The sequence below is a fragment of the Ammospiza nelsoni genome, chromosome 5, assembly GCF_027579445.1.
Source record: "Ammospiza nelsoni isolate bAmmNel1 chromosome 5, bAmmNel1.pri, whole genome shotgun sequence".
NCBI classification, from domain to species: Eukaryota; Metazoa; Chordata; class Aves; order Passeriformes; family Passerellidae; genus Ammospiza; species Ammospiza nelsoni.
The window spans coordinates 1,882,610-1,905,443 of NC_080637.1; the positions used below are offsets into that span (position 1 = coordinate 1,882,610).

Sequence of the window (22,834 nt, forward strand, 5' to 3'; positions counted from 1 at the left end):
GCATGGAGTGGGTGCTGTGGTAATTAGCTCCAGCAAATCGTTATCCTCCAAAACAGCTGCACAACCCGACTTTTTAAGGGTTTATTTTTATTTTTTTGGTGATTTTCAGCTGCTGGAGTTTGGCCAAAAAATATCAGCAGCATCATCCACACCACGCTGAGATAAGAAACAACACAAGCTTTGAAGGAAAGGAAAAAGTCCCACTCTGCTGCTCCAGAGCGAAGCAATTTGGATTTTTTTGGAGATGGAGCAACAGGTTTTTAAGGCCAGTGACCACCTGGGTGGGAAGATTTATCACCTCGTTGAGAACCCTACAAGAACAGGCTGCAAGAAGCTGTCGAGGCACTTGTAGCCTAATTTAGGATCGATTTAAACAATTACAGCCTGAAATTTAATGCTGAATAATTTTGAGACAAATGAGTTTCACGGTGATTCAGCCGCTCTGCAAAGGAAAAGGGTTTCAAGTGTTTTACACTTGAGGAGGGAGGAATGGAAAACAAGGCAGTAAAATGGAATATTTAGAAAAGACAATTTTTTTTAAAGGATAATCTTTACAGGAGTGGGTGATTCATCTGTGAGCACACAATGCTTGAAAATCTTTTATCTCTCATCTAATTCAGCTCAGACATGTGCTGATAGTGATCCCAAAGCAGCTTTATCAGTGTGGGCTGATAAATTCCCCAGTGCTGTTCCAGCCAAAGTGGTTTCAGAGAGATCTTTGGGATAGCAAAGAGAGGGATGGTTAAACCAGGAACCCACAAACAGCAAAAAATAAACTGGGGGAGAGCTTCATTCAGCACATCTCCATCATATCCACGAGGGGATGGGGGCAAAGACTCCAGGCTCCAGCACTGCCATGCAGAAATAGCCTTTTTTTTAAACCCCCTTTAATGGAAAATCAATAGGATTTATTTTAGGGAGCTGTTTGGATGAGCTGGTTCAAAGAGGCAGCAATTTTTCTTCTCTATTCAGAGAATTGCCCTTCTCTGATGTCAGGAACAAGGAGACCTCCTGAGCACAGACAGTTTGACCAAGGATAATTCCAGTTCAAAATAATTTCCATCCATCAAGAGAAAAAAATTGTAGGAGCTGGATGAGAAAATTCCAAACCACTCTGAGTCTTTAACCCTGAATGAACTTTAAGGAAATATACTGACATTATAGAACACATTTTCATGAGAAATGAAGCCATGAGCCACAGAAAATACTTCATCCATATTAAGGCAGGTAAAGCTTGGGAAGGAAACAATCCAGGGATTCTGTGCAGTCCCAAAACATCATTTCAGCTCCTGCAAAGAGAATTTTGGCCCCTTTCTAAAGAAGCTGTTCCCCCCTCCAGTGACTTCTGGAAATGCTGTTCTGGAATTTGATGTTGTTTTGGTTCTGAAAGGACCATCCCAGTCCTGCTGCACCCAGACAGACACAGTCAGTGACCATTAAAACATCAAAAAGTCTGGAAATGGTAACAATAATACAGTTATTCCCATTATTGCATGAAATGATAATATCCCTGTGGATAATAATAATAATTTACAGATGTGAACTGGGACAGAAAAGGGCCACATAAACCCTGGGCTAAAGGCGCTGCTTCCTAAGAACTGGAGTATTATCCATCCCTGAGGAGAGGATTTCCCAGGAAAGAGGGAATAACTTCAAAAGATTAAAAGAGTTTGACATGACCAACAGCCAGAGTCAGTTACAGAATCACAGAATGACCAGGTTGGGAGAGCCCTTCAGGGCCCTGGAGCCCAGCCCAGCCCCTGGCACCCAGTGCCACCTCCAGGCTGGTTAAACACACCCAGGGGTGGTGACTGCACCCCCTCCCCGGGCAGCCATTGCAGAACTTTCTCCCCCTTGCTGGAAAAGCTTTTTGCTGCTCTCCAAGCTGGATTTCCCTCGGCCCAGCTCAGGCTGTGTGCCCTGGGTGTGCCAGTGCTGCTGCAGACAGAGCCCAGGGGCAGCTGGGCACAGGCACCTTTCAGGAGCTGTGAGAGTGCTGGGGGCACCCTGAGTCTCCTTTCCTGCAGGCTGAGCACCCCCAGCTCCCTCAGGGCTCCCTCAGGGTTTGTGTCCCAGCCCTTCTCCAGCATTATCACCCAGTGTCACCCCAGCCATGGCAGGGACACCTCCCACTGTCCCAGGCTGCTCCAGCCCCAGTGTCCAACCTTGGCCATTGCAGGGATCAGGGGCAGCCCCAGCTGCTCTGGGAATCCCTTCCCAAAATCCCACCCCAGGCTCCCTCTCCAGGGAATTCCCTCCATTCCCAGCTCTCCCAGCCTGGCATTGGATCCATCCCCACCCCGACTCCTCTCTAGGAAGGGATTTTGGGCTCTGGGGGCTTCACTGGCAATCTCAGCACTCCAGGAAGGGTCTCCCTTCCCTTCTCCATCCCCAACTTCCATAAAAATCCCTGGGGATGGATTCTGAGTGTCCCAAATCCCAGAATGGTTTGGGTGGGAAGGGCCCTTCAAGCCCATCCCATTCCAATGCCACCATCCCAGGCTGCTCCAGCCTGGCCTTGGGCACTGCAGGGATCAGGGGCAGCCCCAGCTGCTGTGGCAATGCCAGCCCAGGCAGGAATTCCTCATTGCCAAGATGCCACCCATGGCTGCCCTCTGGCAGTGGGAGCCATTCCCTGTGTGCTGTCCCTGCAGGCCTTGTCCCCAGTCCCTCTGCAGCTCTGCTGGAGCCCCTGCAGGCCCTGCAATGTGCTGGGAGCTCTCCCTGGAGCCTTCCCTGCTCCAGGGGAACATTCCCAGCTCTCCCAGCCTGGCTCCAGCCCTCAGAGCTCCAGCAGCTCCACATTTTTCCCTGTTGGATCCACAACCAGATCTGGCTGGACATGGACACCAGGGACGTCCTGAGGGGTCCCTCAGCTCCCACCTGCAGCAGAGGCCTCTGCACTCCCAGGATCTTCATGGTGTCAGCGTTGGCCAGGATCTTCAGGGGATCCGAGGCCTTGGTGACGCCCTCGATCTCCTTGTTGATCTCGGCCAGGACCTGGCTCAGGAAGATGTTCTTGATGTACATGGTGAGGAACTCCCTCAGGGGACACTGCTTGGCTGGGCCCAGCTCCATGGCCTGCTCGATCTCCTGGATAAACCTGCAACACAGAAAGGGGAAGGAGGAATTGTAATTAAAGTAAATGAATTGTAATTAAAGGTTAAAATGAAGATGTTTTAGATTTGTTGGCGTTGCCGTTGCCACTCCAACATTTCAGAAACGAGCAGTGTGGGAATGACCATGGACTGTCCCAGCCTGAGGGATGATGAGGAGAAAAGGTCTACAAGGTAGTTTTAGGGGAAAAAAAGAGAGATAAAATACAAACAATTGATGAGACAGACACTAAATTGCTGGAGAAGGACAGATAAAATCCACATCTCAGACACAATTCCCGTTTGTGCCAAAAAAAATTTGGCTTTTCCATCGGGGACATGCTGGGAAGATGTCCTTATAAAAAATCTGGCTTTTTAAAATTTTATATTTATATTTTAAAATATATATACAATATATAAGATTTTTATTTTTGTATTTTTATTTATATATATATATATTTAAATTTCTATATCCTTATAGAAAAATTTGGCTTTTTCATGTAGGACATTGTGGGGAGATATCCTTATAGAAACATTTGGCTTTTGCATTTGGGACGTGCTGGGAAGATGTCCTTATAAAAAAATTGGTATTTTTTATTTATATATTTAAATTTTTATTATATAGATGTAATATTTATTTTTATTTTTATTTCTCTATATATTTTTTAAAATCTCTATATCCTTATAGAAAAATCTAGCTTTTCCATTTGGAACACACTGGGAAGATGTCCTTGTAGAAAAAATTTGGCTTTTCCATGTGGGACACGCTGGGAAGATATCCTTATAAAAATAAAATCACAACTCAAAAAGCTAACATGCCACAAATCCCTTTAAAAAGCCAAGCTTCCTTCTGGGTGTGGTCACTTGATTCCCACAAGTGGGTTCCCACATCTCTAAACGGAACAACAGAATATTCCAGCTCAAAATCCAGAAAAAACCATGGAAAAAAAGCAATTTCAATGCACGACGCCATTATCCCCCTGCATTATGGATGCCTGTGTTATGGTGTATGTTCATCACCCTTTATTGTTCCATCCCAGGATCCCATTCCTGAGCACACAGAGCAGCAGCATGACTCTGGGAATATTTTAGCACCAAATGTTTGCCATCTCCTGCAAACTGTCTTTATTTCTGTGCTGCCATCTGCTTTACCACGGAGGAGTTTATTCCAGAAATTACCTCGTCATGTCTTTAACTACATCTGAGGCAGTGGAATTGGTGTTCCTCTCAAAACAATTAGGGATTGGGTATCAGGAGCCATAATGGATTGAGATTTGCTGTCCTGAGTTGTGGTGAGGAAGGTTTAGGTTCGATATTAGGAATAATTTATGCACTGGTTGGATATTAGGAATAATTTATGCAGTGAGAAATGGTCAGGAAGCAGAGCAGGGAAGTGTGGAGTCACCATCCCTGACAGAAAACAGGGATGTGGCACTTAGGACATGGTTTGGTGCTGAACAATGGTTGGATTTGATGATCCCAGAGGTCTTTTCCAACCTCAAGGACTCCATGATTTTACTCCTGACTACTGACCCTATTCTCAAACCCTTCAATGGGATCTGCTTAATTATCCATAATTTTCTACCTCCACATTCCTCACTCCAGAGGAGCTGCTTCCCTTCCTAGCCCTGACTGAGGAGCCAATTCCCATGGATGATTTCTTTCCAATCTGAGCTCTTTTCTCCCTAAATCCTCTCCTTGTTGGCTCCGTGGGTCTGGAGTGGCACTTTTGGACAATGCAGCTTCCATGGGGGTTCCCTTTGGAGCTCAGGTGGAAGATTGGCTCTACAAAGGGAGAGAGATGCTGCAGGGAGGGAATCACAGAGCAGGTGAGGGAATCCATAAATTCAGAGGGTTTTGGGAAAGCTGCAAAAGGCAGCTCAGAGACAGCAGAACTGTGATTGGAGCTAAGCAGCAGCCATGAGATTGGTCAGCAGAAAAATGATGTGAAAGTAGAAAAGTAATGACAAATAGAACAATGGTCTGTGTATTGATGCTTGTCTAGAATAACTCCCTAAGCTGCAGAAAAGTTTATCAGTGAGATATTCGGGAGTTCTAAGTTAATAACAGAGCTCTGTGCATTGTGTTTGAGGCTCACAAGCAGGGATTGGATTTGAAATAAGCCAGCATTGTTTAACCAAAGGTACCTGTGCTTACAGTGGTTGGATGGAGCTGCTGTCAATGTGCTTTTGCTGTGTGGGATTGGTCACAAAACTGTCAAAGTGAGCTGTGACATTGAGTTCTGTGTCTGCTGCCTGGGGTGTGAGCTGAGGGCATCTTCCCATTGCCATAGCCATGGAATGAGGCTGGTGCTGGAAAATCAAACAGCTCAAGGCACGTTCCCAGCAGCCCTGTCCTGTTTGTGATTTGTGCAGAGAGCCTGGCTGGTGATAAAAGGCAGCTTCATTCCCTGGATTTCACAGGGTGAGAATGGGAATCAGCTTGGTAAAACAGGGAACCAGTGGAGCTTTCTGGGGAAGAGGACAGAAATTCCACAGAGCTGATCCCAGAAATATCAGAGCTGATGTCACCAGCTCCGAGTGACACCACTCATGTCCTCAAGGGGACATTGCCAGGGTTGATGGGACTGTGTTGGACTCATTTACTGTGTCCTTTCATGGGTGTCAGTAAATCTCTGACTCTTCCTTTGTAAGTTTATTTACAGAGCACAAAACTCCCCCCAAATGTGAATTTTACTATTGAACCCCATTGAGGTGGTAAGCTCAAACTTACATGAATGAACATCATCCAGCAAAGTGACAGGAACAGCTTCTAAACACTTTTAAAATCCAGAAAATGCTCAAAAAATGGCTAAACCAAGTAAAAGAAGCCTTTTAGAGGGAGAATGGCCACGTGCAAACCACCAGAGCTCAGATGTGCTGATCTACAACAGGAGTGGCAACTCCTCACCCCACAACATCCTGATGGTGCTCCTGCACCACACACTCAGCACTGGAAAATGCTGTGTTCACCAAGAATTTTTGCTTCTCAAGGCCTGGCATCCATCACCAGCATAGAATTAATTTTGGTTGCATTAAAAGAAGTGTTATTAATAATTTAGTGATTATTGTATATTTTGATATTACAATTATAATTAAATTTATGATAATTTTGATTGTTTATTTATTATAAAATGTTTGATAATATATTAAAATTATCATAGATATATCATAATATATTTATGATAAAATATTTGTTTATTATAAAATTTGTTATTATTTTTCACATACTGTGCATAAAATATTACGTATAATAATAATACATTGTGAATTAGAATGAAAAATTTTGAATTTTAGAGAGATCTAGAGATCTGTGCCTTCATCTCCAGAAAACTTCTCCTTGATGTGTCTTGTTCAATTTTAACATTTTGGAACAGACAATACAAGAGTTCACCTAAAGCTGGTTAGGATCAAACCATATCCCTGTTTTCCTTGATAGGAGCCATAAAATAATCATGGATTACGAGGGAGCTGCCAGGCAGCACTGACTGAGGGGGGATTTGTGAGTGCTCAGCATCACTTGTGATAAAGAACAAATGATCAGGAAGCAGATTTCAACTGGACAGCAGCAGGAAGTTATTAAAAATGAATCCGTGCAGGGCATGGAGAACTGGAGGATGAGGATGGGAGTCCTTCAGCTGGGATGCTCAAGGATAGTTTGGTGAAATAATTATGGGAATGGAAACCAGTGAAGTCTTCATTTAATCCCAGAGATCTCTGCTGAGGGAAATGGGAGCAGAGAAAAAGTAAAGAAATTAAGGAATTATGGATGTGAGAGTGTGGCTTCCAGCAGGGAACAGCCCAGGAGTGCCTGGATTTGATAATCCAGTGGGACAAGGTGCTTTTTGCAGCCTCAGGGGACAACTGGGATCCATTTGCTGGGGTGTGCCAGAGGTGGTTCAGAGATGACCTCTCCAAATTTCCAGCAGGCAGAGTGAGTCCCACACTGCTGTATTTGCAGGATGCCCTGATGAAGGCAGGGATCATGAATCTGACTCCATGCTCTCAGAAGGCTCATTTATTACTTCATGATACTATGTTATATTAAAGAATACTAAACTATACTAAAGCATACAGAAAGGACACTTACTGAATGCTAAAAAGATAATAATGAAAACTTGTGACTCTCTCCAGAGTCCTGACACAGCTTGGCACTGATTGGCCAAAGAGTGAAAACAACTCACAGCAGAATCCAATGAAACAATCACCTGTGGGGAAACAATCTCCAACCACATTCCACATGAGCACAACACAGGAGAAGCAAATGAGGTAATATTGTTTTCCTTTTCTCTGAGGCTTCCCAGCTTCCCAGGAGAAAAATCCTGGGTGAAGGGATTTTTTCAGAGAATGTGAATGGCACACCACACTGCTCTCACACTGCTCTGCACCCCAGGCAGCCACTCTGGAGCTTCAGCCTTCAAAATCCTGCTGGGCACAGGACCAGGGGCTCAAGCAGGAGGCACAAAGTTCCAGGTGCAGGTGAGATTTGCACCAGGAATCCTTCTGGGACATTGAATGGTAGCACTGGTGCACTGTCCGTGTGCTGGACTGGGAAGGTTACTCAGAATTCCATTAAGAACAGATTAAAAATGGAAAACATGAATTTTTTTTTAAATTTAAGAGAATTTAGACAATTACATCTGCAATTTAAGAGAAATGAGAGTTGCCCCTGGATCCCTGGAATGTCCAAGGCCAGGCTGGATGGGGCTTGGAGCACCTTCGGATAGTGGGAGGTGTTGAGGTTGGAGCTGGATCATCTTTAAGGTCCTTTCCAACCCAAACCATTCCATGATTCCATGAATTAGGGATGCCAAGTCCAACTGTCACTAAATAAATGTGACACCAAGAGTGACTGTTCTGCCACCAAGTCCCACAGGGCTCTCTGCTTCCCAGCTTCCCTCTTCCTGCCTTCTCATCCCTCCTCTTTGTGGGAATTTCACCATCAGTTTGTGGAATTAGAAAAGGTAAGAAGATTTTTAGAAAGCTGGACAAGTAGGTTTGAGAAATAGAACAGAAAATTTAGAGCTAGCTGCAGCTAAAGTAAAAAGCTATAATTAAAAAAACCCTCTTATTTTCCATGGTTCCCAATCCCACTCGGTCATCCTGTGATTCTCTACCAGGAGCCCAACAGGTTTGGGAGCCCAAAAAACACTTTGGGATGGGAGAGAGCTGTCAGCTCAGGAACCAGCCCTTGCCTTTGGCTGGTCTTGCTGAGCTCTGGTTGGAATTGTGTCCACTGGGAATTTCGGCTGGAATTATGTCCATTGGGAATTTCAGCTGGAATTATGTCCATTTTGAATTTCAGCTGGAATTGTATCCATTTAGAATTTCAGCTGGAATTGTGTCCATTGGGAATTCTGGCTGGAATTGGTGTCCATTGAGAATTTCATCTGGAATTGTGCCCATTGGGAATTTTGGCTGGAATTGTGTCCATTGGGAATTTCATCTGGAATTGTACCCATTGGGAATTTTGGCTGGAATTGTGTCCATTGGGAATTTTGGCTGGAATTGTGTCCATTGGGAATTTCATCTGGAATTGTGCCCATTGGGAATTTTGGCTGGAATTGTGTCCATTGGGAATTTCATCTGGAATTGTGCCCATTGGGAATTTTGGCTGGAATTGTGTCCATTGGGAATTCTGGCTGGAATTGTGTCCATTGGGAATTTTGGCTGGAATTGTGTCCATTGAGAATTTCATCTGGAATTGTGCCCATTGGGAATTTTGGCTGGAATTGTGTCCATTGGGAAATCTGATTGGAATTGTGTCCATTGAGAATTCTGGCTGGAATTGTGTCCATTGGGAAATCTGGTTGGAATTGTGTCCACTGGGTATTCTGGCTGGAATTGTGTCCATTGAGAATTTCAGCTGGAATTGTGTCCATTGAGAATTTCAACTGGAATTGTGTCCATTGGGAATTCTGGCTACCATGAAGCAGAATTGTGAGCACTGCACTTCTTTAAAGGGGTTCAAATAAACCAAATTTGGGGTTATTTTCTATATTTTCTATGCCCTTTATCCAACAGTTCCTCTTGCTGAGAAACGTGGAGATAGAAATTCCCAGTCAAAGGAAAACTCACCAGAATTCAACCAGAATTTTTCCTCCTTCTCAGAAAAAAACCCAAGTATCTCAGATATGTTTCTCTAAAAAAAACCAGCCCCAGTTGGCAATAAAAGATCAGCCAAAGTACAAAAAACTGAAAATGAGTGTTTGAAATGGGAAATGTAGGGTGGCATTAAAGAGCCAACAGATATTCCCTATTTTCTGCCTGGCAGACGCAGGCACACACTGTGCTATTTATTTATTTCAATTTCAAATGCTGCTGGCTGCCTTTTCCCAACACAACTCAGTCTCTATAAAGAACAAGAAAGTGTTTAACAGCATGGGAAAAAAATACATCCTAAGAGTCCTCTCCAAAAACATTGTGTTACTCATCCAAGCCATCCGTGGAACTTTTAGATGTCAAAAAAGAAAGGTAATATCACCCACAGCTCTCCCAGAAATCAATTATTTATCTCAGAATGGTTTGGGTTGGAAGAGACCTCAAGGATTTTATTTCACCCCTGCCATGGCAGGGAAAAATTCAACAACCCCAGGCTGCTCCAGCCCCAGTGTCCAACCTTGGCCATTGCAGGGATCAGGGGCAGCCCCAGCTGCTCTGGGAATCCCTTCCCAAAATCCCACCCCAGGCTCCCTCTCCAGGGAATTCCCTCCATTCCCAGCTCTCCCAGCCTGGCATTGGATCCATCCCCACCCCGACTCCTCTCTAGGAAGGGATTTTGGGGTCTGGGGGCTTCACTGGCAATCTCAGCACTCCAGGAAGGGTCTCCCTTCCCTTCTCCATCCCCAACTTCCATAAAAACCCCTGGGGATGGATTCTGAGTGTCCCAAATCCCAGAATGGTTTGGGTGGGAAGGGCCCTTCAAGCCCATCCCATTCCAATGCCACCATCCCAGGCTGCTCCAGCCTGGCCTTGGGCACTGCAGGGATCAGGGGCAGCCCCAGCTGCTGTGGCAATGCCAGCCCAGGCAGGAATTCCTCATTGCCAAGATGCCACCCATGGCTGCCCTCTGGCAGTGGGAGCCATTCCCTGTGTGCTGTCCCTGCAGGCCTTGTCCCCAGTCCCTCTGCAGCTCTGCTGGAGCCCCTGCAGGCCCTGCAATGTGCTGGGAGCTCTCCCTGGAGCCTTCCCTGCTCCAGGGGAACATTCCCAGCTCTCCCAGCCTGGCTCCAGCCCTGCAGCAGCTCCATGCATTCCTCTGGATTTGCTCCAGCTGCTGCTGCTGCTGTCCCCAGGGCTGGGGTCTCACCTAGGGATAAAATCCCCCTGCCCTGCTGTGGGATTATCCCAGCACTCAGGGGGTTTTGCCAGCTGACATTTTTTCCATCTTAAACGAAGCTCTGGGCCACCAGGGCTGGAAGGGATTTTGGAATTTGCAAAGGTGACAGTTCAGCAGTGTTAATCCTCACGAAGCCAGAACATTGCTCTGAACCAGAATTAATTCCTGCAGCAGTAATGGCACTGTGACATGTGCTTTCATCAAAATTCAGCTCTGCTGATTAAACATCTCCAGGAATTTGGTCGTTGTACATCAGAATTATCGCAGCAGGTGAAGGTCACGGGGAGCCCACACTTGTGCTCATGACACTCTGGGGTTTTTTCCCTCCCTCTCTCTGTGTTTGCCAGACAAGGCTCAGGCCCTGAGCCAGCAGAATACAAATTTGGGAGCTCAGCCCTCCCTGCATCTGTGCGTTCATTTGGGTGTGGAGAGGAGGGCAATGCAAATGGGCACCTCTGCCTCCCCAGAGAGCTCTGCCCCATCTCCCATTTTCTCACCCACAATCAGGGGCAGCAGCACCTCAGGGAGATTTCCCCCCCTGCTGCAGCAGAGCCAGAATGAATAATTCTCCCTGGGGCAGAGTTTTTGTGGAAAACACTTTATTCAAAGCACACAATGCTTCCCAAACCCTGCCTGCTTTGAGGAACTCTGCAAAAGCTCTGATTTATCAGCACTCCAGGCACACTGCTTGTTCCGCAAGATTTTTGGGAAGGTTTAGGGCACTGGAAGAATTTGTGGAAAAGCACCTTTGTTTTGTTTACCTCGCTGAGTTGATTGACAATCTATAAATGATATTGTGCTCTCAAGAGCTGCTGCCCTCCATTCAAAGGACTCGGTGCCATTGCTTCAAAGATTGTATTTTGAGCATTGTAAAGCTCCTGATGGTGGGTAATTACAACAAATTATCTGAATAATTCTAATACTGCATCTACTCCATTACAAATGACAACCAGCAATTAAAGCCATCCCAGCCTTTCAGCAAACTAAACAGAAAAAAACACTTCACTCTTGACCTGGGCGTGCCCATAACTGATAATAAGCACCCATTCTGCTCACTGCAACAATAGTTCCCCCATCCTTGACAACTTCTATTTGTTTTTTTTAACAGGGGAAAGAAATTTTTTTAACAAAAATGTTCCCTAGGAGGCTCCCAAGAGATGCAGATGGGAAAAGTGGGGTTTGTGTAGTGAAGAACCCCACAGGTGATGGGGTCAGCAGTGGGGACAAGGCAGCTCAGGGGAACTTTTCTATCAGAAAATTAAAAGTTTGAGAAGAAAGATTGGCCTGGAAGCAGAAAACACAGAGAGGTTTTCACTGTCACTCCCACTTATCCCAACTGGATTTGTATGAAAAGGAGAGGAAAATAATATATTTTAAATTGCCTTTGAAATTCAACACCTGGAGGTAAAGACAAGTCTCCAACAGGATCCACCTGAGCTTTGGGAGTTGGAAAGAATTCTAGGAAAAATTTCATTTCAGCTTCTGTTTGGAAGAAGAAAAATGTCCCTGTTGTCACAGCACTGGACTTTTCATCTCTGTTTTCTGCTAACATACATTAAATTAGATGAACAAGTGGTTTTTAAATGCCTGGGTTGAAGGACCCTGTTCCATCCCTGGAGGTGTCCCAGGCCAGGCTGGATGGGCTTGGAGCACCCTGGGGTGGTGGAAGGTGCCCCCACCATGGCACTGATGAACTTTAACCTCCCTCCATCCCAAACCATTCCATGATTCCACAATTCTGTTCTATTCCAAACACTCAGTGCCATGAAAAACTTGGAATAAATTCCTGGGAAGGAGGTGAAACAACACTTGAGGAGCCAGGCCAAGGTGAGACACCAAAATCGCAATGTTAACATAAAACAGCAACCAGCAATCCAGGGATTCCCAGCAATTAATCAACTTTTATTACCTTTTATCAACAACTTTTCCTCAGTTCAGATGAATGACTGTGCTGCAGGTCCAGCCTGGCTGTCAGGGTGCACCACTGACCAATTTCCCCTCACATCCCTCAGCCTGGGCACGTCAGGAGGAATGATTGTCTCACCGATGGTTTGCAGTGACAAACTGCACAACCCCAGGGAATAAATGAGGAATTATCCCAAACTCCAGACTTGCCTCCACCCTCTGCCAAGATGCAGCACGAGGGGATGGTTTTATCTCCTCCCTGTAAGATGATAAAGCTTTAGAGTATATAAACTTCCCTACTCTGTGGAGCAGTTCTGAGTTTCTGTCTGTCCACCAGACCAGGCTGTCACTCACCCACCCCCAAAATCCACCAGGATTTCTTCTGGGAGAGCTGCTAGAAAATAACATCTGCCAACATTTCCCCCCTTCTTGTTGTAATTACTGTTATTTCTAGAAGGTCTCCAGCTTTTCTCTGCATAAGGAACAATTCTGTCTTGTATCCCCTGAATGAGTTCCCTGGCTCAGGTAAAAAATATCCAATTTGGGTATCCCAAAACCAAGGAACTTTTGAGGGACCTGCACTTGTTTACCAGCATTATTTCACTTTACAGTGAAATCCAAAACCAAGGAACTTCTGAGGGATCTGCACTTGTTTAGCAGCATTATTTCACCTTACAGTGAAACCCAAAACCAAGGAACTTTTGAGGGATCTGTACTTGTTTAGCAGCATTATTTCACCTTACAGATTGGATAAAGCTTTAATTAATAAGGACTCTTGGAGCTGTCTCAGACCTGTCACACCTCCAGAGCAAATCCATTTGTAAAAATACAACTTGGAGAGACAAAATTGCAATAATGGAGCTTGGTAAATAACAGTGAGAATTTAAGACTTCCAGTTTTTCCCATTTATTTTGGAATAAATCTGTACAGAATTCAGGACCATTCAAGCCTACACTTCACCCACAACTTCTTCCCTGGCAGTTCCAGCACCAGAATTTCCACAGACAGAGCAATTTCACACTTAGGTGTGAATGAGTTTTGTCTCTGAAAAGTTTGGAAGTTACCAAAGGAAAGGAACTTTTGGAAATGCTTTCCAGTGATATTCCACAAACTGCAATTCCTGCTGAGCCATCTGAAATTCAAGATTCCCAGGACCCAAAATAACGAAACTAAAGGCCAACTTCTGGCCTGCAAAATGTATTTATGCCTATTCTGCAATCTCTAAAAGTCAACAGGATTTCAAGTTAAATTCCTCAGGAATATCCCACCAAAAAATCATTTTGTGTCACAACCTGGTGCTTGAAAAACCTGTTTTTCCACAGGCTCACATCCCTAAAAGGCTTTTCCCTTTTACTTTCTTTTTGCCATGTGCCCATGAAAACCCTGCAAGTGTTTGTGGAGCCACATCTGATGAGTTTGAAGCAAATAATCCCAATAAAACAGGAATAAATGAGGGTCCTGCACTGTAATATCCAGGAATTCAGCAGAAGGGGAAAATGCAGCTTAGAGGGGAAGGAACTTCAAACCCATTTTTTGTAGCTCATCTCAGGAAACTGAAAAGAGGGGAACAGTTGAAATAAACAGCTCAGATTATTTTAAATGAAAATGAAACACTTTGAAAATCTCCCTTCCTTCTCTTTTAGCATCTGTGGGGGAGACAAGAATTCACCTCCATACCGAGGGAACAGCTCTGCTTTCCCCAAACCACAACACTTTAAACTGTGCAAAAGGTTTTACAGAAAAAAGCCCTGCAAGAAGAATCCAGGTAAAACACAAAGTGAGAGCTCCCACACTCCAAGGGAATTCCAGATTCCAGCTCACCACCAAAGGCTTTTCCCAGAAATCCTTTGAGTGAACACCACCACATGATGTAAAACACAACCATGATAAAAAATTAAATTATTCATCTTTCCTTTCATTGCTCTGATGGCTCCATGGGGGATGTGGGGTCATTCCAGGCTTCAGATCTTTGCTTTTAACAGCAAATCCTAAACACAGGAATCACCTTTTTTTGTTCTCATCCAGCACCAGGTCTCCTGCCTTCAATCAAAAATTCATAAAGCTTGATGAAAGCAACCACAGGCATTGTGTAACAATTTTTAAGGTAATAGTACCATAAAGTGGAGCTAAACCACACTGTATTTTCAGCCTTCAGGATTTCCCCCATTCAGGGAAAACCCTCACTGAAGTATTTTTTGAACTTCTATTTTTTGAGTCTTTCATAGACAGATTATAAATTTAGAATTTGTCAAGTTCTTTTTGCCTTTTCTTCCACCACAAAAATCAAAGATGCTTTTCTGGTTGTACCATGGGAGCTCTTCTGTTGCTCTACAGATATTTTTTTTAGCAATGTCAGAGTATTATTTCCTGTATTTGAAATCAAAGTTGGGGCTATTAAATAAAGTTTTAGCTACTACTGGAAGTTCATTTGTCAATAGCAAAGGAGCTGCTTGAAAAGCATCAGTTCCTGCATGACAGAATCTCACTTGTGATTGAGATTTAAATGTTCAATAATTCTTGTGGCACTTGGGGACATGTGGTGGCCTTGGCAGTGCTGGTCAATGGTTGGACTTGATGATCTTAAAGGGCTTTTCCAACTTAGTGAGTCTTAAACATGGATCTCAGTGTGGAACTTGGGTTTTGTTAAGGAATTTTGTACCTGAGATGGTTCAATTGAATCGATGGATCTGTTTTGCCCTTTCAGAACTTCTGTGGCCATGTGGTGAGCCCTGAGCTGCTCAGGGGATTGGATTGTTGGAACCCAGGACACTCCTCTGGCTGCCCTGGATTGCCCAAACCCCTGGCAGGGAGCTCAGAGACCCTGGCACAGAGTCACAAACACCTGTGCCTTTGATTTTGACCCATGGAAAAACAATTCCCAACTTTGTGTGAGGAGTTACAAGCCACAAGGGTTTGAGTAGAATGATAGTGAATTTGTCACAGGGTGAAAATGTAGAACTTTGGGGTTTTAGAATGGGGGTTCAAGAGGCAAGATGGAGGAATCTGCACATGCTCTGTCCTTCTTCCCCTTCTTTTTATCCTCTATCTTCTGCTGTGATGGTGGCACTTCTGGATTGGATTAGAGACAGACTGTCTAACATAGGTGGTAGGTATTGGGATATTATTGTAAATAAAGTACAGGTAATTTTTAGTATAAAAAGATAACACCACCCCAAGCTGGACAGACCTCAGCAGGCCAGAGAAAGAATTTTATAGATCAGAAATAATAAACAACCTTGAGAACAACAGCAGAAGAATCCTGACTCCTTCTTCGACTGCTGGGCTGGGAAAAGAGACTTGTACCTATCCCAGAGTCACTCTGACCAACAGAAATCCTGAGGCTGGATCCTGTTAGATCCCTCCTGGCTGCACTGTTCTGTTCCCAAGGAATCAATAAATCACTGGAAATTCACGTGCCATCATCAACCCCTGTGAGAAAATCAGAATAACAGTGCTCAGCAAGGTGGGGAAGCTCAATCCTCCTCCAGGAGAGCACGAGTGAAATGCTGGAAGGAAATTTAAGGTTTCCCAGAGAAACTCTGGCTGTCCCTGGATCCCTGAGGTGTCCAAGGCCAGGATGGATGGGCTTGGAGCAACCTGGGATGGTGGAAGGTGGATCTGGCTCATCTTTAATGTCCCTTCCAACCCCAACCATTCTGTGATCCCATGAAGGAATGAGCTCATCCTGCTTTGTTGGCTCAATGAGCACAAGCCTGGTTCAAAGTACCTCATTACCATGGAATTACATTAACACTCCTTTCAGCTATTCAGCCCCAGCTCTTGCAAATGTCAAAATTTCTCTGTTCCTTCAGCTTGTATTTCATCCAAAGGGAAGGAGGAGCTGGAGACATGTGAAATTTCTGACAGGCTGTTGATTTTCCCTTTGGATGAAGCATGTTTGAAAACTCCAAACTTGACTGATCTGCTGAAGCACACTCTCTGACAGACAATATAAAATCAATGCCTCACATATTAAGAGGGTTTTTTTTTTTTGGTTTTTTTTTTTGGTGTGTGAGAGTTTTTGTTTGTGTGGGAGGTGGCAGTGGGGGGGGGGGATCGCTTTATTTTCTGTCATGGAAAATGAACAGCCTCACCTTAAGGTTTTTATAAACTGTCATCTTTAATCAGACACACACACAGCAAGACTGTCAGTTCTCATAAAGCATCAGGGGGGAAAGAAAAAAAAAAGGCACAAAATGTGAAGCTGTTCCCCATCCCCTCTCTGTGTGAGTCCCCAATCCCTGTGATGGCCCCAGTCAGGAGGAAACCTTTCCTCAGCAGTGTCACAACAAGGAACTCTGCTGAGCTGTGTCTATCCTTCACTTTGTGAGGGAGGAAAAGGGTTGGGATTTGCCTGAGAGGAACATCCATCCCTGCTGCAGGCACACAGAAAGAACTGAACAGCTAAAAGCCTCCTAAACACTCATTAAATGGGGATAAGGAGGGAAAAACATTCCCAGAGGAGGTGTGAAATTGCTCCCTGAAGGTTCCCATTCAGGGCAATGCAAAGAAGCCATGAGTGGATGAGAAGTTGCACCAAGAGTGGAAATTCTAAAATAAAGTTTGGAGTATCCAGGTGAAAGTTCTCCTGGTGGAAGGTGGGAGGCTGGAAATAAATTATCTTTAAGGTCTTTTCCTCGTTTCCAGTGTTGAATTTTGTGTTTCTGTAATAAGGATTTGAGATCTCTTGGTGCTGGCACTGCTGAGGCCCCTCGAGGGCAGTGTCCAGTTTGGGGTCACCCAGGAGTGTCCAGGGCTGGGTCCCTCCTGGCAGGAAAGACCTGGAGGGGCTGGAGAGGGTCCAGAGAAGGGGAAAAGGAGCTGGGAAGGGTCTGGAGAACCAGGAGGGGCTGAGGGAGCTGGGAAGGGTCTGGAGAACCAGGAAGGGCTGAGGGAGCTGGGAAGGGCCTGGAGAACCAGGAGGGGCTGAGGGAGCTGGGCAGGGGCTGAGCCTGGAGCAAAGGAGGCTCAGGGGCCCTTGTGGCTCTGCACAAGTCCCTGCCAGGAGGGGACAGCCGGGGAACAGGGACAGGAGCAGAGGGAGCGGCCTCAGGCTGGGCCAGGGCAGCTCAGGGTGGGCACAGCAGGAATTTCCCCATGGAAAGGGTGGTCAGGCCTTGGCAGGGGCTGCCCAGGAGTGCCCATCCCTGGAGGTGTCCAAGGAACCCCTGGATGTGGCACTCAGGGCTCTGGGCTGGGGACAAGGCGGGGATTGGGCACAGCTGGGCCTGGATGACCTTGGAGGGCTTTTCCCACCTCAGTGATCCTGGGAATTCGTGATCTCCTGATCTGAGCCTCATCCTTCTCACCAGAGGCCCCATCTGCCAGCCCCAGAGAGCAGGAAGTGATTCCCTACACCACAGAAGCAAGAATTCCACTAACTAAGTGATATTTTCCCACCCTTTGAAGGGAATCTCTCACAATGCAAGACCTGATGAAATCTGGAGGGTTCTTTTCAAGGACCTTTAAGTTTCCCCTGCACTTTACAGCACCTCAGATATTTTTTTTTAATTTACCCTGATCCCATGCACATTACTCAGACTCAAACACAAACTTTAGGCAGTCAACACTCCAAGTTCCCTCTCCCAGCTTGAGTCAGCCTTGTTGATTTCTCTGAAATCAAGTATTTTAGGTTTGATTCAGAAAGTCAAAGGCATCAACTCTCATTATTTAGCAGTATTTGTGCCACAGGGGGACTTGACATTTTCTATCTCCTTCACTAATAATAAGCAACCCTTAGACTTTAAAATACCACAGATTTTTCTTAACCTATTTGGTGTGATATAGCATAGCTTAAATGTAACAAATTCATCTAATTTTCACACTCCTTTTGCTTCCCAAGACCAACAGTCCCTATATTATCAAGTATTAATTTTATAGTGTGCAATTACAAGATATTACAGCACATTTTAAGATAAAATTAGATTATTATTATTATTATTATTATAACCTTAGAGATGTAAAAGGGGTTATTGGTGAGATATGCAAGGGTTCTGAATTTTAGACCAATTTAGTGGTGTAGTTTTTAACACCAGCAGTACTCGATGCTCAAAGACCAAAGGATTTTAATGTCCCGTGACAACTCTGCTGTCCCCTCACAATATTTTCAAAATAAACAGGATTTAAATTCTACATCCAGCACCTTTCATCTTGACACATCTTGATATCGACAGCAGCTTGGCAGGATCATTCCCATAAAACATCCCTGCCATACTCATGCCCCTGGGTGGGTGCACTTGTCCTGCACCTTGGGCACTTCCCTTCCAAGGACAGGGAATTCCTGAAATCTGACATTTGACTGGAGAGGGACATTCTGATATCAACAGACAGCAAAAGTCCATCACCACCCTCCCCAGTTAGTCCCTAAAGGATTTTTTAATTTAATAGCAGAGCAATCACTCTTTTATTTGCATTAAAGTAACTGGAAAGAAAAAGAAACAGTTAATTCCAAATCTGCTGTCAAGCCTACTGCTTTCAGTGATGGAGATTGTAGAAATGAACAGAAATACTTCATTTTACATGAAAAGATCAAACTACTGCTGCTCTCTTCCCCTTGCCCCAAACAATCCCAAAAAGCAAGAGGCACAAAATTTTGCACACACAGGGCACTAAACTTTCATTTAGAAGTCACTGCAAGCATCCCAAACAATGTCAGCAGCGGCAAATTGGGAATTTTGCTTTTCCTTTTTGTTTTCCTCTTTCTCTGCAGACTCTGAACCCCAAGGCAGTGATCAGGACACCACTGGCACAGCCCTGTCCTGCCCACCTGGCAGAGGGGAGATCCCTCCTGTTCATTCTTTGCATCCCAAACAATGCCAGCAGTGGCAAATTGGGAATTTTGCTTTTCCTTCTTCGCTTTTTCCCTTATTCTTTGGTTTTCTATTTCTTTCCAGACTCTGAACCCCAGGGCAATGATCAGGACACCACTGGGGCACTCCAGTCCTACCTACCTGGCAGAGGGGAGATCCCTCCCTTTATTCTTTGCATCCCAAACAATGCCAGCAGCGGCAATTTGGGAATTTTGCTTTTCCTTCTTCCCTTATTCCCCCCTCTTTGTTTTTCTCTCCAGACTCTGAACCCCAGGGCAGTGACACCACTGGGGCACTCAAGTCCTACCCACCTGGCAGAGGGGAGATCCCTCCCTTTATTCTTTGCATCCCAAACTATGCCAGCAGCGGCAATTTGGGAATTTTGCTTTTCCTTTTTCTTTTCCTCTTTGTCTGCAGACTCTGAGCCCCAGGGCAGTGACACCACTGGCACAGCCCAGTCCTGCCCACCTGGCAGAGGGGATCCCACCCCTTTATCCTTTGCATCCCAAACAACGCCAGCAGTGGCAAATTGGGAATTTTGCTTTTCCTTCTTCCCTTTTTCCCTTATTCTTTGGTTTTCTATTTCTTTTCAGACTCTGAACCCCAGGGCAATGATCAGGACACCACTGGGGCACTCCAGTCCTACCTACCTGGCAGAGGGGAGATCCCTCCCTTTATTCTTTGCATCCCAAACAATGCCAGCAGCGATAATGTGGGAATTTTGCTTTTCCTTCCTCCCTTATTCCCATCTCTTTGTTTTTCTCTCCAGACTCTGAACCCCAGGGCAGTGACACCACTGGGGCACTCCAGTCCTTCCCACCTGGCAGAGAGGAGATCTCTCCCCTTCATTCTTTGCATCCCAAACAATGCCAGCAGCGGCAATTTAGGAATTTTGCTTTTCCTTTTTGTTTTCCTCTTTGTCTGCAGACTCTGAGCCCCAGGGCAGTGACACCACTGGCACAGCCCAGTCCTGCCCACCTGGCAGAGGGGATCCCAGCAGAGCCCCTGGAGATCCCAGGGGTGCCAGGATAATTCCTCTCCCCACTCCTCCTTCCCAAGGTCACGTCCTGGTGGGAAGTGACTTTTCCTTCCGAATCAGCGAGCACTTGGCTTTCTCCTCCATCCTCCAAACCCTTTAATTGCTGCTTGATCCTAATGAGCTGTGGCTGATGGTAATAAATGGAAACCCCCCTGGCCTCAATATCCAGCATCCCAGCACTGCTCAGCTGCCTTTGCCTCAGCACCACCATCCATCCATCTATCCATCCATCCATCCATCCATCCATCCATCCATCCATCCCCTCCATCTCCCACCCTTCCCATTCCTCCCCCTCCAGCCTGGAGACTGCAGACATCTGTTCCTCAATTGTCTGGTAATAAACACACTCTATAAAGCATATGTAAAATGATTATTACCCCGAGGAGCCAAGTGCCTTTCAAATGCCAGCTGAAACAAATAAACATTAAGAAGAAAAAAAAAATAAAAATAAAAGACATCAGAAAAAAAACCAAAAATCCCCACCAAACAAATGGTACGACAGACATCGCTCAGGCTGTTCCATGTTCCAGAAGGAAGGGTGTGGGGATTGCTCCTGTGATTCCTTCTTCCAAAGGGAGATGTTATTCCTCAGCCCAGTAACTCCAGCAAAGGATGAAGGAAGCAACTGAGCTCCTTTGATAACTTTTATACTTTGGCACCTCCCATGAAATGTAATTAAGGCAAATCAGAGGTGGGTTCTGCCTCCATTTCTAAGTGCAATTAGTTTCCAGGTGTAGTTAGGAAAGGCTATTCCCAGGAATCATCTCCTCTAGAACACCCACTTGTCTCTCAGAAATCCACTCTTCGTTTATTCTGTCTGTGGTGGTGTCATTAAGTGCTGCTAATTAATCTGGGCCTTGGTGTGTCTCAGCTGTCCTTGTGGAAATCAGGGACCCACATCCTGAACAGCACAAATCTCACTTCCCAACTCTGGCTCCCTGCTCTAAAGGAATTCAAAGGCAAGGAAAGCTTTGAAAACCATTTTTAGGTATTTTTCCTTACACTGCCCATGGTTTTAATTACTGGGATCCATTACTGGGAATGGATTCATTTGCACCCGGCCCAAAGTTTGACCCTGTGTTCTTCAAAAGGATCTGGAGCCAAGTTCCACCCTCAGTTTGTAAATAAAAAAGGATGAAAAAGTGGCTTTCTAAGCAGCAAATCTGTCCCAGTGCTCGTGCACCTGTGATGTGATCAGCACTGACATCTCTCATAGCAGGAGCACAAAAGAGAGAATTTCCCACTGGTGAGTGTGAATGCTCTGCTTCAACTCTCCCTCAGCATTCCAGGGCTGGATTTTATTTTAAATCCATCACTTGATGTGATGCTCAGGCTTTAAATCAGCACACCAGGGTCTGGTTTCTCAGGGAGCCAGTTTGTTTAATACTTTGAGAAGCACTCAGCTGCCCCATGAAATCAGAGAGTCCATGCAGTGCTGAAGCTCCTCTGGCAATGTATTTATGGGGCTTTAATAAAAACAAGGGGGGGAAAAACCGTTGTAAATAAAATATTGATCATTTGAATTCAAACCAGATCCATTTCAAGCATGTACAGGGGACAGGGATAAAAGATGAGGTGGGCAGGTCATAAAGAGCCTCAAAAAGGAGAATAAAACAGGTGGAAACTTCACAGCTCTGCAGGAATTACCTCCAGGAGAGCTGGACATTTAAAACAGGAATATCTGGAATAGAGCAACAAGGATCTAACCAAGAGATGATGATTTTATGATTCCACATGCCAGGAGTCACTGCAGGCACCAATATTTGAGCAAATTCACCCTACTGAGCATTTCAGCTCCAGAAGTCACTGCAGGCACCAATATTTGAGCAAATTCACCCTACTGAGCATTTCAGCTCCAGAAGTCACTACAAGCTTCAATATTTGAGCAAATTCACCCTACTGAGCATTTCAGCTCCAGAAGTCACTACAAGCATCAATATTTGAGCAAATTCACCCTACTGAGCATTTCAGCTGCTGGTGGGACAGGCCATGGCTATCCCATCAGGAACAGAATTCTTTAGGGAATTATTGTCAGGTTAAAAAATCCTGTGGTCACCCCAGATTCTCTCCACCCCATTCATCATGATTTAAATCTCTCAGCACATTAAACATTAAAATGAATAAAACCACATTCAAATGGGTTTTAGCCCCAAACTCTCCCACCCCACAGGGAGAAAAGGGCAAACTGGGTCATGCCATGTTTTCCTGAGGTTATTGATGAAATCCTCAACGCAAGGGAGTGAAGATGTTGCAGGTGCTTGGCATGAAAAATCCACTGTACACAGCTACCTTCATCTCCATGCAATTATTTTTTATGAGGCAAATGATTCCTCCTGCCTGACTTGCAGGCCGGGAATGCAAAGTGAAGTGTTTGGGAGAAATGCTATTTAAAGCAGAGCGCTTGTGTTTCACTCAGATGGGAGGAAAAAAAAACAACAGGGGAAAAATAATGCAGGAAGGCAAAGAGAAAGAATTTCAATCAATGGGAAAGATCTCATCAATAAAAATAAGAGCGTCACCACGCTCTGGGCTTGCAAGATGTCTGTAAATTCATTAATGATTTAGAAATTGAAGTCCACAACATCATAGTCACACCTTGAAGCACTGAATTTCACAGTCACACCTTGAAGAACATTAAACTTCAGTTG

General features: G+C 45.0%; 1 protein-coding gene across 2 annotated transcripts in view; it reads right to left on the bottom strand.

Moving 5' to 3' along the window:
• Positions 1-22,834, bottom strand: part of EXOC4 (exocyst complex component 4) — a 314,456-nt gene that overhangs the window by 96,061 nt on the left and 195,561 nt on the right. For both annotated transcript variants that reach the window (XM_059473330.1, XM_059473329.1), the window contains exon 11: positions 2,884-3,103. In XM_059473330.1, coding sequence (XP_059329313.1) covers positions 2,884-3,103 — 220 coding nt within the window. The remainder of the gene's footprint in view (positions 1-2,883; positions 3,104-22,834) is intronic.